Source organism: Toxorhynchites rutilus, chromosome 1 (genome assembly GCF_029784135.1).
Source record: "Toxorhynchites rutilus septentrionalis strain SRP chromosome 1, ASM2978413v1, whole genome shotgun sequence".
NCBI lineage: Eukaryota > Metazoa > Arthropoda > Insecta > Diptera > Culicidae > Toxorhynchites > Toxorhynchites rutilus.
The window spans coordinates 171,803,291-171,820,296 of record NC_073744.1 but is presented as its reverse complement, the minus strand read 5'-3'; the positions used below and the strand labels follow the sequence as shown (position 1 = coordinate 171,820,296).

The 17,006-nt window shown below is 39.3% G+C and overlaps 2 protein-coding genes across 5 annotated transcripts in view; one reads left to right on the top strand and one right to left on the bottom strand.

The window, feature by feature from the left end:
* The window catches only part of LOC129765650 (NADH dehydrogenase (ubiquinone) complex I, assembly factor 6 homolog), a 35,143-nt gene extending 28,699 nt beyond the window's left edge, over positions 1 to 6,444 (top strand). The window contains exon 3 of the mRNA XM_055766075.1: positions 6,403 to 6,444. The gene's annotated coding sequence lies outside the window, so the exon portion shown is untranslated. The remainder of the gene's footprint in view (positions 1 to 6,402) is intronic.
* LOC129765670 (uncharacterized protein CG5902) lies at positions 6,445 to 16,672 on the bottom strand. Of its 4 annotated transcripts, none has more exons than XM_055766093.1 (7): positions 16,383 to 16,644; positions 16,029 to 16,301; positions 15,513 to 15,947; positions 12,505 to 12,965; positions 12,358 to 12,443; positions 8,956 to 9,186; positions 6,445 to 8,892 (listed from the first exon to the last, which is right to left on the bottom strand). In XM_055766093.1, exons 4-7 carry the CDS (start codon positions 12,789 to 12,791, stop codon positions 8,699 to 8,701), a joined length of 798 nt encoding a protein of 265 aa, XP_055622068.1. In that variant the 5' UTR covers positions 12,792 to 12,965; positions 15,513 to 15,947; positions 16,029 to 16,301; positions 16,383 to 16,644; the 3' UTR covers positions 6,445 to 8,698. The 4 variants fall into 4 exon arrangements, with proteins under 4 accessions (XP_055622068.1, XP_055622061.1, XP_055622072.1 ...); XM_055766086.1 differs by having other exon boundaries at positions 15,624 to 15,947; XM_055766097.1 differs by lacking the exons at positions 15,513 to 15,947; positions 16,029 to 16,301 and having other exon boundaries at positions 16,560 to 16,672.
* Between the last annotated feature and the right edge of the window lie 334 nt (positions 16,673 to 17,006).

Genomic DNA, 17,006 nt, shown 5'->3' with positions numbered 1-17,006 from the left:
CCAATTTTCTTCAACCTCCAAACATATCTTTCTCCCGTTTGTCGTTTTCGCGTTCGCTAATCCTTTCTCACAACACCCATTTCTCGTTTGAGAAATTGTTGAGTAAACATTGTTTGCCAGTGCGCGTAGAGCGGGAATTCCTAAAGATTCATTGCACCTCTAATAAATTGCCGAAAGACGTGGTCTTAGGTTGATCGCATTGATTGAAAAAATCCAAAACGAAATGTATTTGGTCGCAGCATTCTATGAGTAGAAAACAAATAATCGCTCGAAAATGACTTGATTTTCGCGATGATGTTTCACGTTTTTCATGTTATGCATCCAATATTGGATACGAAAGTTTTCCACTGATGGGAAAAAAAATATTCAGAAGCTTTCCTATTAATTGCGATTGATTGAAAAATCACAAAACCAAATGTATTTGGTTGCAGTGTTATATGGATAGAAAACATTAAAATAAACTCTTTCGCATGAATGTATTTTTCAATTCCCAGGGGAACTGGCAGATTATTTTTCAGCAACGAGAATTTCGCGCGTGTATATGTGTGTGTGGCGGCCGATGTTTCAAGCGGAACCGTGGCATCACTCTCCTCCTGATGGATTCCCTTCTGGCCTTAGGTGCACATACAGGCTCTTGGTGACACCGTTCATTAGCGCTTTCATGATAAACGGAAATAGCTTCACAACACAGCGACAACATGCTCCAATCGCTGTTCAATCATAACTGAGGGGGTTTACGAGCGGCGCTCGCTTATATACCGATTGGTGATTTCAATAGCCTGTTTTGAAAGCAATTTTAAGACTATTGAAACAAGTTTTTGGATGAAAAAGTAACAAGTATATGACGCGTAGACCTTTTATCTTTCGAATGAAGTGTTTATCATACCATTTCGTTCAGTTGTTTAAGAGCTATTAACGCTCAAAATCTCGGTCTCCGGCGTAACGCTTTCATTTTCGAAACTTTGGTTTTACACCCCGGTATAGAAATGAAAGACGTAGTCCTACGTCAAAACGATTTCTATGGATACTCGAATACAGATTTCTCCAGAAACTCTCAATCGGACGCAGGTGGGGGACGTTCTTTCTTCGCGTAATGGGTGGAGGCCTAGTCCAGCCAGAACACTACATCCTCTTCCGGGTGATATTTTTGGATGAAGCAGGCAGCTTTCGGCAGGCACTTTGTGCTGTGAATCACCCTGTTCACCGCATGTCCCGAACGGAAGAAGAGCGGTTTTGACATCCCCTTTGGGGCTGTCCACATACCACGTGGACAACTTTAGGGGGGGGAGGTAGGGGTTACGGAAATGTCCACGCTTGTCCACGGTGAAGGAGGAGGGGGTTTAGATGATGTCCACGTGGAAACGTTAAATATTTTTTAAGGCAAAAAATCCATGTTTGCGGTCAAAAATGAATGAGATCTGCTCTGTATTTACAAGCTTTTTAAACTTTACGCCCACCTTGAATACTCTGTATTCATCAATGAAAAGACTAAGTTGCCTAAGAGTGCTGTCTTTTCATATGACTGAAACACATATGAAAGAAACGTACATAAACTGGAATCGATCCGTTTATTCCAATCGGTGATAGAGGATCTTGAATTCCGTCAGGATGAAGCCACCCAAAGATAATTGTTGGAATTTTCGTAGTATTGAAATTTATTAATATTAATTATTAGAATTAAGTGCGGGTTTCGATTCAGCTTCCGCTCATGATGACAAAACTGCTTCCTTTCTATTTTTCAACCACTCCCAAGGCTTTCCCAAAAATTGAAACGAACAAAAAATTCTTCCATGGGTGCACGGGCCGTATCTCTAAAGATCTGTTTCTTGCAATGATGTTTCTCTTTAATGTTATCTGGTAATTTTTGTTATACGCTTCTATTGGGTTGTCTGGAAAGTCCATGCTGCTACTGATGACAACCAAATGCACACACTTATCAAGATTAATCCTCAGCACTCGACAGTTTAATTCATAGATTCGCTACAGACGTCTGAAATCACCGTTCATGTGCACCTGGTGAAGCATGCAGGGTGGCCATCCATTCGGGAAAGGCGGGAAATGCGGGAAAAGTCGGGAATCAAAATTCACCGGGAAAAATGCGGGAAAAGTCGGGAATTGTTCCACGGAGTTAACCCGGATGTGATTTTGAACATTCCGGATATAGCGAAGAAACGGACAGAGTTATGCTTGGAAGTATTCGTCGATAAACAACATTTGCCCGGCTTTTGTGCAGAAACATAAAGTATAAAAACATTTGCAATTCGGGTTTCAAAAATCAATTTTTAACTAACGAAAAAACACAATATTATTAAATTTCATTTCTGTGAGTCGGGAATTTCGTGAAATCATGCGGGAAAAAGTCGGGAAAAATGCGGGAGTTCAAAAATTGAAATTGGGAGGCCACCCTGAGCATGTGTACGAAAAACGCTACAATGTGTGGACCACGATAAATAGAATTCCATAAACGCAACGAAAATATATATATGTAGCGAATTGTGAAGGGCAAATCATTCACAATAATGTTGAGTTGAAAAAATCTTGAGCAAGTGAATAAAAATAATAGTATTGGCGCGGTGAGAAAAGTAATGTAGGAAAAATCTGTATTATGAGCTTCTACCAAGCAACTAGTCTCGAACAAGCACTTTCAACAAGCACTTTTCGCAGCTGAACGTATTCAAATCCAGAATGCTTCTAGGGTGCTTCTAAGACCCCACTCGCCTTACTCACCAGATATTGCATCTTTAGATTATCAACTGCTAAGATCAAGATTCCTGTAAGAACTTCAAATCACTGTATAGCATAAAAAGCACTTTGTCCAGTTTTTTGACGAAAAAAGTTTTGAGAGAATGGAATTCCAAAGTTGCGTGAAGGATACTTAACACTCCTATACTCGCGCATATGTCTGAAAGACCGAGAAATCAATAATTCGTTCATTTCTCAGAAAACATCAACACTACGACATTGCGATTCTCTCTAACTTCGTCATTCGTTGTTCGTCATTGTTTAGCGTATCGTATGAGTTGGAACGAAGGGGACGTGTATTACTTTTTCGCCACATTCGGTCTGAGACACCGACGCGAGTATAGGAGTAACTTTTTTGGACAAGTGACTTTTTTCCTATTTTAGAATATTGTTCAATGAAATGTATAAATTAATGCCAGTGGCCTTGAATATTTAATAAATATGATGCATAATATAATTTTTGGATTATTTTTATTTTATTTTAGTCCACTTTGTCATCGGATTGAACGGATTCATATTATTCGTCGATATATTCGTCGCTAGAAATCTTTTTATATCATCTTTTTATGTCCCATCTAAAAACAGGCATTATGTTTTTGTTAACCAAGAACACAGAAACAAAGAATTTTAGATATAGGAAAACTTGAAATTCCAGAACCCTTATCATCTCTCTAGAAGGTCGTTATACATTATTCTCTTCAAAAGACCCAAAAAAAAACTCGCTACAACTGTATCAAATGTAAAAATAATGTTTGCATGCAATTATGGTGTGTTCTGATTCTTTTACTAATGAAATCTAAATCGATAAATACGTTTTTATGTTATTTCATAGCACTTTATACTTTCATGAATTATATTCAGTTGCTTACTTTCAATTCATAACAGGAAAAAAGTCAAATTTCGTTATTTGTGTTGGAGTATCAAAATTTTGTTTTGTTTTGAAGAGGCTGAATTAGATGACTATTATAACTGAATGAAGATGAAGAAAACATTTTTTCTGGACATTTTTCATTCAATTATACTCTCTTCTTCAAATAAATACCAAGTTTTTTTCTGATACCATTTTTTCTGATACCATTTCTGTATTGTTTCGAGATTTGCTTTTCTTCGATAAATGCCAATAACTGTTTTCAAACAAGATGCTTCATTTCATTGTTTAATTTTTTGAAAACTCAAACAGCCTTAATAAGAATACTTGAGAGTAGTTTTACAAGTGATATTTGATATGGGTATGGAGATAACGTGAAAGGAATATCGAAGAGAATAATTAGCTTCCTGTACAATGTTGAAAAAAAAGGAAGAATTTGAAGCAAATCGTTACTATTAATAAGATTGAAATTTTTATCAATAAAAACATGGAAAAGAAAATAGGAACAATCTTGAAATGAAATTCAATGCGAAAAAAAAATCTGATTTTTTCCAAAAATTGGAGGAATGTCCACGTGGACAACCGAGGGTATGTGGACAGCCCCTTTTCGCAGATGGTTAACCAAAGAAGCACCTCCGTTGGGAACTTGGTGTGGGAGATGTACTTCACGCCGAGAACTTACCTCCTTGGTGGGGGACGTAAGGTAGTTACCGATACTTTTCCAAAGCCCGGAACGATGTTGCCACCTTTTCATCCGTATTCTGCTTTAGCTTCAACTGCAGTTTACGATCGCGTAGCACTAGGGATTGTTAACCGGTTTATCGTTACCGGTTTTACAGGTAATACCGGTCATTTTCCATTACCGAATTACCGGTAATTTTACAATCAATAACCAGTAATTTCGGTATTTTTAATTTTTAAATCATTAATAATACTCGCCTTTATGCTGCTTTGAAATATTACTCTAGAATCTAAATGAGATCGAAAAATCAAACTGACAGTGTTGCACCGATTCTATGACCTCCGACTTATTGTTCAAAAATAGCTGCTCGATCTTGATACTCGATGCCCTCGAACCAGTTCTGGTCGCTGTTGAACTGCTATGCCGGGAGAACTGCACCCTTTATGAAACTGACGTCGGATTGCAATTTATGCTAGAACAGCTTCCTGCATTCTGCTCGTGGTCGTGGCAGAATTAATGATGACTTCGACGTCTTCTATAAAACTTCACGGACTGCATTGAACAAGCAGGCATTTTAAATCGTTCGTGATTTGATTAAATTTGACGATTACGGTATTAGCTCAGTAGCTGGATAACATGAGGGTAAAAACCCACTGGAAGATGTAGAATCTGTTGAGCATCAAGGGAAACTTGACGATTGCAGCAATCAAAGGTATCAACGTCCAGCCCAAGCTCAACGTCTATAAACGGATTGATGAAAATTTTCAGACATGTTTTCGTACAGAGGGCAACAGAGGTAAATACATGGCAATGATATTCGATGCTCTTCGTACTGTACGCCCAACATCATTGGAATCTGAACGTCCGTTTTCCTCTTCTGAAAATTTCGGTAGAGGGAAATAAGGATAAACCCGACCCCTCCTGATTTTTTCAATTAGAAGACATTTTTTGAAAATTTTCTCTTGTATTTACTCCAGACCAGGAGTAGGAATTTGTCCATCACCTGCTTATTGTAACAAATTTACATTCGTTTCTCTAAAGGTTTTAACCCGGTGTCGATTTCACCCGCACTCTCATTTATTTCACCTAAAAACATCATTGTATTCTATCAAAACTCGAGTTCTACTCAAAAAATAATCAACAGATACTGTAGTTGAATAGTTGAATTGTTCATGAATAGTTGAAGAGAGGTTCTGTAACGATTTGAAGTCGGAGGAACATGGTCTTGGAAATATGTGGAAATCCTTAGGGTGTCGGTTTTACCCTGATTTCCCATAATGAGATCCGATTTAGATTAGAAGACGACAAAATTAACATTATTTGTGTCCCTTAGTAATAATTTAAACAACAAACTAAGTTGCAAAATCCTGCATAATATTTTCTTGTTAACTAATCATTATCAATAAAAGCCGTTTCTTCAAGAAAATGGTTTTGTTTCAAAGTATTGTTTTACCGGTAATTTACCGGTAATGAAATGTTCATTACCGGATAACCGGTTATTGAAATTTTTCCACGGTAATGCAATCTCTACGTAGCACCATCAGACGACCGGGGCCAGGCTTTCGTTCAATGATCTCTTTCTTCTCCAGAAGTTTAAGGATATTACAGATACCGGAACGAGCGTATCCGCGGACTCAAAGTAGCTCACGACGTCCACTTTATTCGCAACGGGATTGAGCACTACGCACAAACGACGGAATGCAGTTGCTTTACTGTTTTCACCATCACTTCCGCAGTTCAACTAATAACGCTGTAAAATTTTGTTTGAAAACTCATGGGTTACTAAGATGAACGATGCACAAGTGTTCTTATCACCAGATGTTAAGGTGCGTTTTACTGCAATTGCTCGATTGCATCAATTGTAGTCAATATCCTGTGAAGGTTTTGTTATGTTTTCGTAATTTTTCTTCCACACTTTTCCGGTGCGCACAAGCAATATATTTTCGATATTTCCGACGGAGCACGTTCGGAATTCGTAAATCTCAATAAATGTGCCTCAACTACTGTTTGAATGTAGTGGTGTAGTAAAATTCATTCAAACTTGTTTAACACTTAAAAGATGTTTTTCGCACCTCATGTAAACTGCGATTCCGTTGGCTTTCTTTTTCAGTACTATATATGCGATTGTAACAAAATAATAACGGAAACACCATTTTCATTGAACATTATTTTATGTTTCTAAGGTAAATATATATTTTCGCTCTCTGATATGAAAACATTTAATTAACGTTACCCTTTGTAGTACAGTAAATCAACCTACAAATCGATGACGAATCCAGAGTAATCCGACGAATTAACTTCAAATTTGTATCTAAATCGCAGTCAAAAATTAAAAAAAAACTAGCGCGTTCGAACTCAATAAAATCCTTTAAATTACGTTTAATTAAAAAGTAAACTAGCATTTATTTTGTAGTAAACACGAGTAACACTATCTCAAGCCGGATTGAATGGTGAAACCAAGTCACGAAAAATCGAAGAATGATCCAAGTGACGGAACTCGAAAGTGAACCAATGAAAACGGAAGAAACAGAACTGTGTATTGTTAAAGCGACTGGCCTTTGACCGCATTCACCCGGCGCGCGGTGAGCTACCCTTTTGTGGTAAAATTCTAATTGTTCGCGTAAATTCTCACGTCCTATAAATTTGTCTGGTGTGGTTTTTAAAATCTATTCGGCTTCTTTTTTTTTGTTCCTACTGTTTGAAAATTATTACTCTCTTTCTCTTTTTTCTGTTACAATTATTATTATTCGTGTTTAATCGTTTTAAAGCATGTTTTGTTTTCAGTCAACCTCGGGTGTGCAACTAAATATTATGAGATTGTTTTATTGTTGTTGTTGTTATTATACTTAATCGACACGACACGACCAATCGATGAATTCACTAATTACAATACGTCACAGAAAAATGCACAATGCTGCCTGTTTCCTGTATAAAAATCTAATTCGTGATGAAGTTGCTACTTTTGACACGTAATTCTAAAGCGCGCAGGATAGATGAATTTAGAGAGAGAAACGGGAAAACTATTTTTTATTGTTTTTGTTGTTGATGATTAAGTACAACATTAGTGTGTTTATCCTGCCAGGGAATCGATCAATCCGTTCCCCGTTTGCGTTGTCCGATACAATTCGGAATCGTCCACCTGATGATTCCAGAGAATTCTACACGACGAAAATTATGTATATTCAGAAAATAGAGCAAATCCTCATCACGGAAAAACACGACGGTGGTGGTGATGAAAAACACGATGTTCATAAATTTAGTAGTTCAACAATGTATACCTTATCACGTAATTTCAATGCTTAATCTTTGTTATTATTCACGAATATTCAAACCGACCTATCTTTTTCTGCTGTTAAAGTTTAAATAATGTATTGTTTTTATTTTTGTTATCATTTTTCTTTTTTCATCCAAGGAGTACTAGATGCTCTAGACTACCTGTTGTTTTCTTTTGTTTCGAAATTGAATTCCCTCTCAAACTTGATTCAAAAAGGTTTGATTTAGCTTTTAAAATAATTTTACCCCTTTTTTTCGCGATATATTATTATTGTTATTATTAGTACTATAGTTAGTAATTTATATTAATGAACATTTAGTTACCGCACGTTTTTTGTTTTGTTTTGTTTTTAATGTTAATCTGTGGCGTTATTTTTGTACCACTACATTTTTTTCGACTGTGTGCATCCGTCCGCGCCCCTGCTGGCTGATGAGGGTTGCGTCGTTCTTACGAGCCACTGTCTGTTTGTTTTGTATTGCTAGATCTTCGCCTAACGCGCTTGGCGAAAATTGAACTTCTATCTCGTATATGTATATATATAAGAATTGGTATATCGAATGATTATTTTATCTGCCTGGATCACACCGCTTGTCGCTACGGTGATGATGGGGATTTAGTGAAAGTATCGGAAACGGTTTGAATTTGGAGGAGGAAGGAATGGTTGCAGAATCGCCGGCCGTTGTTGCTGAGGATGGAATTGAATATATTGCGAATGTTGTTGTTGTTGCTGCTGCTGCTGCTGCGGCTGCTGCTGTTGTTGTTGAAGTTGATGGTGGGTGTGTGGGTGGTGTTGGCTGGATAGCGCTGTCGTAGGATGCTGTTGAAAAGGACGGGAAGGAATCATCCCCGGCGGTGAGTACGACGGCGAAGAGGACGAGGACGAGGACAGAGATGAGGAAGAGGAGAACGATCCACCAACAGCATGGTCCGGTTGTGCGTGGCCGCTGCCGTTCCATGCCAGATGACAAATGGGCGACTGTTGCAGATTTTGCAACTGCTGCTGCTGCTGGTAGTGATGTAGCTGTTGTTGATGTTGCTGTTGCTGTGGATGAGCGGCGGCTAGGGTCTGCTGTTGCTGGCTTGGCTGCAGAGGCGGCGGAGGTCGTGGCGGAGGCAGATAAAAGACGTGTTGTTAGCATTGCACTTTGCCAGACTGGTTGTACAGCGATTGTCTTTCCAGGAGCTCGCGATATTCGCTGTAGTTCATGTGACACTCCTGCGACGTGTAGCGGGTCAACTTGATCGAGCGACGAATCTCGGGCGTGATTACCGCTCTGTAGCCACCCTTACGAAGCAACGAGTCGATGGTTTGCGTTTGGTCCCATCCTGGAAATTTGGAAGCAGAGATGTGAAGCAGCCCTATGTTTTGTTGAGAAAGACAAAACTCACCTTGCTCTGTCGCCACCTGAGGCAAATATGTAGCGGTTCTCTTCGAACCACGTTCGTTGTAAAATTCTATCCGAATCCCGTGCACGCCCAGGGTCCAATCGAGATACCCCCGAGCTTCCTCGAAGCCCTGGAGGATTGACACCGAAACGGTCAGTCTTTGGATCTCGTCACGCGTTATAGGCGAGAATCGTGAATCCTTTAAAGCACTTGTTATTGCATATTCTCGAAGACCTGTCGGGGAGAGCGAGAAATTAGTGCCTGTTTCGAGAGATACTTCGAAAGAAAGATAATTATTTTCTACACAAACTCAAACAATCTGTCTGCACAGATGAATTCCATCTCGAAAATAAAAAAATATTTAACCTTCAAGGTTATGTAAATTCTTGTCTTTCAAAATCTGGGAACGATAAACTTCAGAAGTCAAAACTGTACGCCTTACGAATTCGCTTACTCGTAACCTGGAGCACCCAATGTCAGACAAATTTCCCATAAAACATAATTTGATTGACCATGGTTCTAAAATATTTCGTCGCCAGTTCTTTCTTTGCATTATTTTTTAATTCCTCATCCGTTTTTGCAACGAAACTGTTGGAGTAGACCCTCCGCATCAGGTTTGCCCAGTAATTCTCAATGGGACGCAACGGGGGACGTTCGGAGGGTTGGCGGGCTTCGTCAGAACATTTATCTTTACGTGGTTCATCTCCTCCAGGGACTTCTTTGCGAAATGGCCAGGTCCAGCCTAAACACCACATCCACGTCCGGATGATATTTTTCGATGAAGGAGGCAACATCCGGTAGATGCTTTGTGCTGTAAATCTTTCCGAACGAACGAAGAGCGGCTTGGCATCCCCTTCTCACTGAGGGTTACCCACAGAAGCATCTTCTAGGCGTTGGAAATGTACTTCTCGTCGGAACTTACCTCCCTTGGTGTGGGACGCAAAATAGCTGGTTCCCTGCCAGTTCTTGTCAACGTTAAAAACGTCTCGTCGCCTATGACGACCATTTGTATCAGATTTATATTAATGCATGTCGATGACCTCAATTCTGATCATGGTTTGTCCACATGATTACTATGGCAACCACTTTTTTTTTTTTTGTTCCTTTTATTTATTTTAGGATCATTGGCATTTTAGCTGTAACAGAGCCGAATTTTAATCGTGTACATGTCACATATTTATCATATCTATAATTAGCACATTACACAGTTGTCATTCGCCAGTATTTCTTCTATACCATTACATATGGTACATTCACACAGTAGCCATTTAGGCGTAAGAGTATTCTTTCTGTTCTTCCATTATCCAATCCAGTTGGACCACCGGATAGCGGAGACAGTTGATTGATCATTGTTGAGTTATTTATAGAGCAGCAGCCCGATGTGTCTTGCAGAGCAGAGCAGTTGTATGGATGAATCGATCATATTTCGACCGTGGATCGATCTCCATCGCTGATGATTGTTGCGTGGACGTAGTTATTCTGTAACAACACAAAGATGGTCAATGAGGGCCCTGAGTTTCGAACTCACGATCGATCGCTTACTAAGCGAACGCGCAACCAATGTGGCTACGGAGGCCCCCCATGGCAACCACTTGGCGCGCTGCATTTTGTTTATGGTTTCCTTCGTGCGTAGCAGAAATAAAGTTTCTCTGTTTTAAGTGACAGTAAACTCAAACAATGAGAAATGCAACATCTACTTGAAAATTTGAAATTCTTCATTCAAAAATGGTGATTTCTAAAGCCGGGCAAACCATGATCATTTTTCGGACAAACCATGATCAGAGGTGGAGAGATCATAATTTCTCTTTGAAGAAAATCGTTAAAAACATAAAACAATTTTAGCCTTTTATGGTATTTTTGGCAACTATAGACTTGGGGCTTTTCAACAAACCCAAGATGATTACATGTGATTTTCATGAAAAAAAATCGTGAAAACACCCAAAATCGGACAAACCTACATAATTTACCCTATATCGAACACATTTTTAACATTTCTTTCTCGTGTGAGTAATAATAATGCATATTTCAGGGCATTTTTTTTTTGTAAATTGAACCCTTTATGGTGATACATGACACCAATGCAACAAACATTTCTGTTAATCTTTATTCCCATGGTGTTAGTGGCGCAGCGTGACCGGGGGACACCCGGGGCGGTTTACTGTGTGTGTCTCTGTGATATTGCTATTGTGTTAGGCGTTATTGGTATTTATTTAAAAAAAAAGATATAATTGAATGGAAAAACTCCAGAAAATATTTTTTCATTAACTTCATTCAGTTTAATACTCATTTGATTCAGCCACCTCATTTACTCTCGGTCTGTGAGACCTATACGCAAGTATAGGAAGGTTAATCGTTGGATTTTAATGAAACCTAATTAATGACCGTTTTGACTAGACTGTTCCTTTCAACAGCGAAAAAAATTACCAGTGCAATGAGTCTGTTCAAAACTTTACTCAGAGATGTCCTCCACAAGCAATAGTCTGCGCTAGAAGTACAGATAACACAGAGGTACTAAATCATAAACTGCTGGTAGAAGGGACTTTGCACTTGATCCAGTATTTGAATCGCACAAAATCCAGTGGCCTTTACATTGGTTTCACAGCCTTTTAATGAGCACTCCATCGAGTTTGTGACAATCTTTTAACAACACATCTGTGTGGCTCAGAAACATCTCTCAGTTGAAACTGGGAAAAACGAGTTAACAGATTAAACACACTGTAGATTCTTAGCAAAATCATGTTGTCCTCATAAGCCCAAAGAGTTGTCTGCAAACCCTATGGATACGGTTTTTATGTTTTGCTTTCTCAACAAATCCTGAACTCCTTCATTTGACACTGACATAGTTGGAGCGGTCGATACTTCAACGGGCGAACGGGACTTCATGAAAACTAAACTCTGACCTTCCAGTTGTTGAAAGATGTCGTTATTTAAATCTGCAACTTTTCCCACCCAAAACCAAAAAACTGTTGGCTTATTGCTTAGTAGTCATTTGTTTGAAGTTGCATCTAAATCAATTCTCAATAATCCATTTATTGAGAATTGATTCAGATGAATGGATATTTTGTTTTTCGTTTGTCTTGCGACCTTAACACTTAGTTAACTGTCCAAATGTGTGTAATAATTCCGACCAGTACTATACCCATACCCAAAAGTAATACGACCGCAAAGGGTTAATTGGTGCTAAAAATATCTATCTTAGTTTTTGAACGCAAACTTTCCTGATATGGCAGTTCACTTTTTTAATTGCCAGCTTGGTGCAACACTACCTGTTTCAATTTATTGTATTTAAAAAGGAAAAATCATGCATTTGAGGGCCCTTCCGATTAGTTCTGTACTGTTTACTTCATTAACATTATCTCTGTGTAACAAAAAGCATAAAGTTGTCAATGAGTCAGCACTACTGACCTGAGTGTAAACGCATTGCACTGAATGTACCGATACATCCGCGTAAACGCCTGTCCTTCCCGATTTTCCAAGTCACGAACAGCGGGCTGAAAGAAAGAAAGAAAATCATACCGGGCTACGTCTACGCACAGGAATGCCACCACTTACTAGGGATCGTTGGTGAAGGTCGGTGTACGCGGTTCCTCCAGATTGTGCAACTCACGGTACAGCACCTCGAAGCAGTAGAAGCACATCTCCGGCATCGAACCGGCCATCGTGTGGCTTTCGCCGTTCAAATGCCCGTTGGTGAGATAGCCGTTGTGACCGTTCAGTACCGCGCCATTCCCGGTACCCCGATTGCTGCCACTGCTGCCCTCACCCGAGCAATGCCCATTGGTGTTTGAGTAGCTCCCGTTGAGCTTTTGCTTTTTTGTACCACAACAGCTGGATGCCATACTCGGACGTTTGTGACCAACCTTCGACGGTGTCACCTGCCTGCGAAGCCCGTTCTCAGTTTTCCCCTCGATGCCACTGGCTTCGCCTCCACCCTCGATTTCTGCGCTGCGGTCCGACGTTTTGAGCCTCTGGTCTTCTGCCCGGTGGTGGGGTGGATCAAATCTACAATGACACTTTGGAAAAAAAGGTGTATTGTATTTTTCTACTAATTCGAAGTGAGAAAGTTGTAATATCTATTCAAGACTTCTGAATTTTCCAATTTATCACAACCGATACGCCCGAAGGTCCTAGGAATCTCTGATAGATGATAATTAAAAATTCCACGATTGCACTGCTGCGTGGATAGATCGATATGAACGGACGAATTGATGTTTTCAGAAAAATAAACACTATGTGGAATATGCGAAGTGGAAGCATAGAGACGAATTCGTAATATACATTCTGTCAAATATATAGCGGGAATTAGTAATTTTAAATCTTCCCGCTGAACATTTCACTTGTTTTTAAGTTGGTACTACTGTCAGTGGTATTAATGTCAATTTAAGCGCGATCTGGCATTTAGTTCGTTTACAGCGTCATTAACCCTCCTGTACTCGCGTGCAAAATCATAACTCGTATACTCGTGCACGGTGTCACAGACCGAAAGTTGAACTTCTCTCTAATGTCGCTATTGTGTATTTTTCAGGCTTTATTGGCATTTATTTAAGAAGAGGGTATAATTGAATGAAACCACTCCAGAAAATATGTTTTCTTCGTCTTTATTCAGTTTTAAACGTCATCTAATTCAGCCTCCGCAAAACAGAGTAATTTTTAATACTCCAACACAAATAAAGAAATTCATCTTTTTTCCCGTTATTAATTAGAAGTAAGCAACTAAATATAATATAACCTTGGAATAAGTGATAATAGCTAGGGGCGAGGTCTGGGGAGTAAGGAGAATGCTCCAACACAGTACACAGTACACACAGTACGGTGATGAAACAGGCGTTCGGCGGTCAACGATTCGATAACACTGAAGAAATTCGTGACGCAGTTACATCGTACTTCAAAAAGTTGGACGCTACGCACTTCGCGCTCGGAATAGAAAAACTCGCTATGAAAAATGCCTCGAACGTTACGGCGATTGTGTAGGAAAATAGAAAATAAAACGTAGATTAAGAAAATCACCTTGTTTTTTATCCTAACTTTAATTTTCCGCGATTTCTGAGGCACTGAAACTTATTTTTTGAACGACCCTCGTAGCTTTATGGTTTGTTGACGTGGGACTACGTCTAACCGGAATATATGGGGGGTAAAATGAAAACCTAAACACAAAAAATGCAGGAAAAAATGAAAGATTTCGAACGCTTATAACTTGAACATGTCTCAATAGATGGGAGAGATGTTTACATCAATTGATAGGAAATATTTCTATGCTTCTATCACAATGAATAAAATGTTACTTTTCATAAGATAAACAATTAAACATCTGTGAAATGTTATCTAAACCCCCTACCTGCCCCATTTTTATTGGTTCGATTTACGGTTCCCCCAACACAGACTTCAAAATTAATGTACCTGGGGGAATTTGCTTTGCTAATACACCAAGGTTTTTTTACGCGGATTTTCCAATTAGCGCGGTTTTTTTACGTGGATTTTTTCAATTAGCGCGATTGTTTACTGGTAAATGGGTAAATGGGTAAAAAAACTAAAAAGTGAGCATAAGATTCATGCAGAAGCGTGAATTAGATCATATTCACAGTACGACAAAATTTGATAATGTTTTTATGCCTATTCTTCCGGAAAAACACAAAAAATGCTATAGATTGTTCCCAGCTTTATAAAAAACAAAATCAAGCTCAATTGTCCCTTGTTGATATTCTATTCATAACTGTCCCACCATGTGTTTATTGTAGATCTATATCAAATAAATCGGTTTAAGTACAAGAATTTTATGTCACAATTTCAGCAGGGCTAATGTACTCATTTCTGGTTTGGAAGAACGAACTAATTATCGATCAAATAAAAAAAAAGTTTATCAGAACACGTGTACATCTTGTTAGCGAATGCCCAATAACAATAAGATTTATATTCTACAAAGCATTGCAGATCACTTCCTTCATCATATAACGATGTTTTATGAAGTTTTGTGATTATTGATTATGCATCTTTCGGAAAACACAAAAATACTTATTGTTTGTTCCCAGTATTTCAGAAAACATCAAGTTCAATTGTCCCATGTTGATATTCTAGGCATAACTGTACCACCATGAATTTTTAAGCCCGTGACCAAGATTGATTGATTCAAATGAGGGGATCTTTTCAAATTTCTTTAAACAATAGTTTTCTGCTTATAAAAAAAAAAACCCATTGTATTGCTAAACCGAAATGCTTGCAGCTTCTGATAGACAAATATGTTAGAAAACTTTGAATGCGTTTTTTTCAGTTGCTGAATTTAGAACATGGGACAACTATGCGTAGAACGGCAGTGAATTACAAAAAAAATTCCACGCATTTGAAGTTTCACACTTTCATCGTCAAAACAACTTTTCACCTTAATGAATGCGACTAAGAGACATGCAAACGCCTCTTTTGAGTAAAAATTACAATAACACATTTGGGTCCCCTTGTTCGATCGTTTTGCAATGCGACCCTGGACGATCATTGTTGCCATATATTCGTAGCCCCTCGCAGCTCCAACCACAACAAAACAAACTGATAATTTGCTTCAGTGCACATACCTTTGTCTGTGTGCGTGTGTATGTCTCTACGATCGCCCACTTCGCCCCTTGCCCTCTGCTTGCTTTGTTGTTACTTCTGTTTATTCCCAGCCAAATGCGGATGTAACTTACATGCTCAGAGCTCTCAGCAGCCCTATCTTCTTCACTCGTTTTCGTTTCTGTTTTCCCTTTCTGACATTGTTTTCATCCACGGCAAACTCCTTTCTTTCTTCTTCATTCGCGTTCGCTCGCTGTGTAATAACAATGCCACACACTTATGTAATTCCTCATACGGGGAGGCAAGGCCTTCTACCACCAAACTCAACAGCTTCTTCGGGAGCCTTGATTTTGAAACGACTGCCCTTGGCGTGGTGGCGATTTGGGCAGCACGGAATGAGCACAACAAAGCCTTGGTAAATGACAAAGCAGCATCTACAGCAGCTGGTTTCACTGAATCTACGGAAAAATGCAAACAAAGATGTTTTGCTTTTTCTGTTGCTCAGATAAAAATAAAGAAGAATGCTTTTGGATCATTACCCGCAAATTGCTAGTCTTCTCAAACAAGCAAAGCTCGAATACTCCCAGTCAGATTTTTTTTCCTACCGCAGCGTTCGCCTTGACATTCCACTTACAAGCTGACTCAATCGAACCGTGCACAAAATTATCGAATTGGCTTCTAATCATGCAATCAGATAGATTGACGTTCCGCCCAGCACAAACTTTGCACTATAAAATCGTGGATTGTATTGAATTTCCTACGAAACGCGACGTTTGACGGACGCAATTTTCCCACATCGTTCCCGATGGTCTCTGAAATATTATGAAGCACAGAAAAAAAAATCTTCACCTTCAATCAAATCCCAACGCCAACGCTATGCGGACCAACTTTACATGCGTAACTTTTTGAACCCCCACCAGTTCACACGATTCCACAAGTCGCGGTTAAGCTCCACTGTAACACTGGGCGGAAACAAAGAAAAACTTCAAGTTGAGCGGAGTTTCTTTCCCAGAGTAAAATGGAACCGTAAAATACAGCACAGAGCTAAATGCGAAATGGACACCACCAACCAGCAGCGCGATTCGACGAGAACCACCACACACACTCTCCACACGCAGCGAATGAACAATTTGTTCAGTTTTTCTTCACGTTCATAGGCACGAAGCAATCCTCATGCCAGTGAAATGCGTGCTTCTGTGTACGTGGAGGAGTTTCGTAAACATTACGCACACATCTATGGCACCCGTGTGGAGTCTGACGTTTGCTGGTTGTCAGATCACAGCTGATGAACAAAATTTTTAACTTTAGAACTCGATTAGATGCCTGAAGGGCGCGAGAAATAGGTGTAGGTGGGAATGTTATCTAAAACCAATACAAGAATTGCGCAAGTCTTGGAGTGTTCATTAGGCTAGGCGCAAATTGAGAAGCGTATAGCGCTCGTAAGAGAACGCGAAGCTACCAACACGACTCATACGTTCCACAAACGTAGCGTGGTGGAGCGCATATTGAGTCGCAGT

Bases quoted from the DNA above. Each gene is read 5' to 3' on its own strand.
- LOC129765670 (XM_055766097.1), bottom strand. From the start codon at position 12,791: ATGGCATCCAGCTGTTGTGGTACAAAAAAGCAAAAGCTCAACGGGAGC. The intron at 9,187-12,357 runs GTCAGTAGTGCT...TCTCCCCGACAG, and splicing joins TGCAATGCGTTTACACTCAG to GTCTTCGAGAATATGCAATA. The intron at 8,893-8,955 runs GTGAGTTTTGTC...CCAAATTTCCAG, and splicing joins TCAGGTGGCGACAGAGCAAG to GATGGGACCAAACGCAAACC.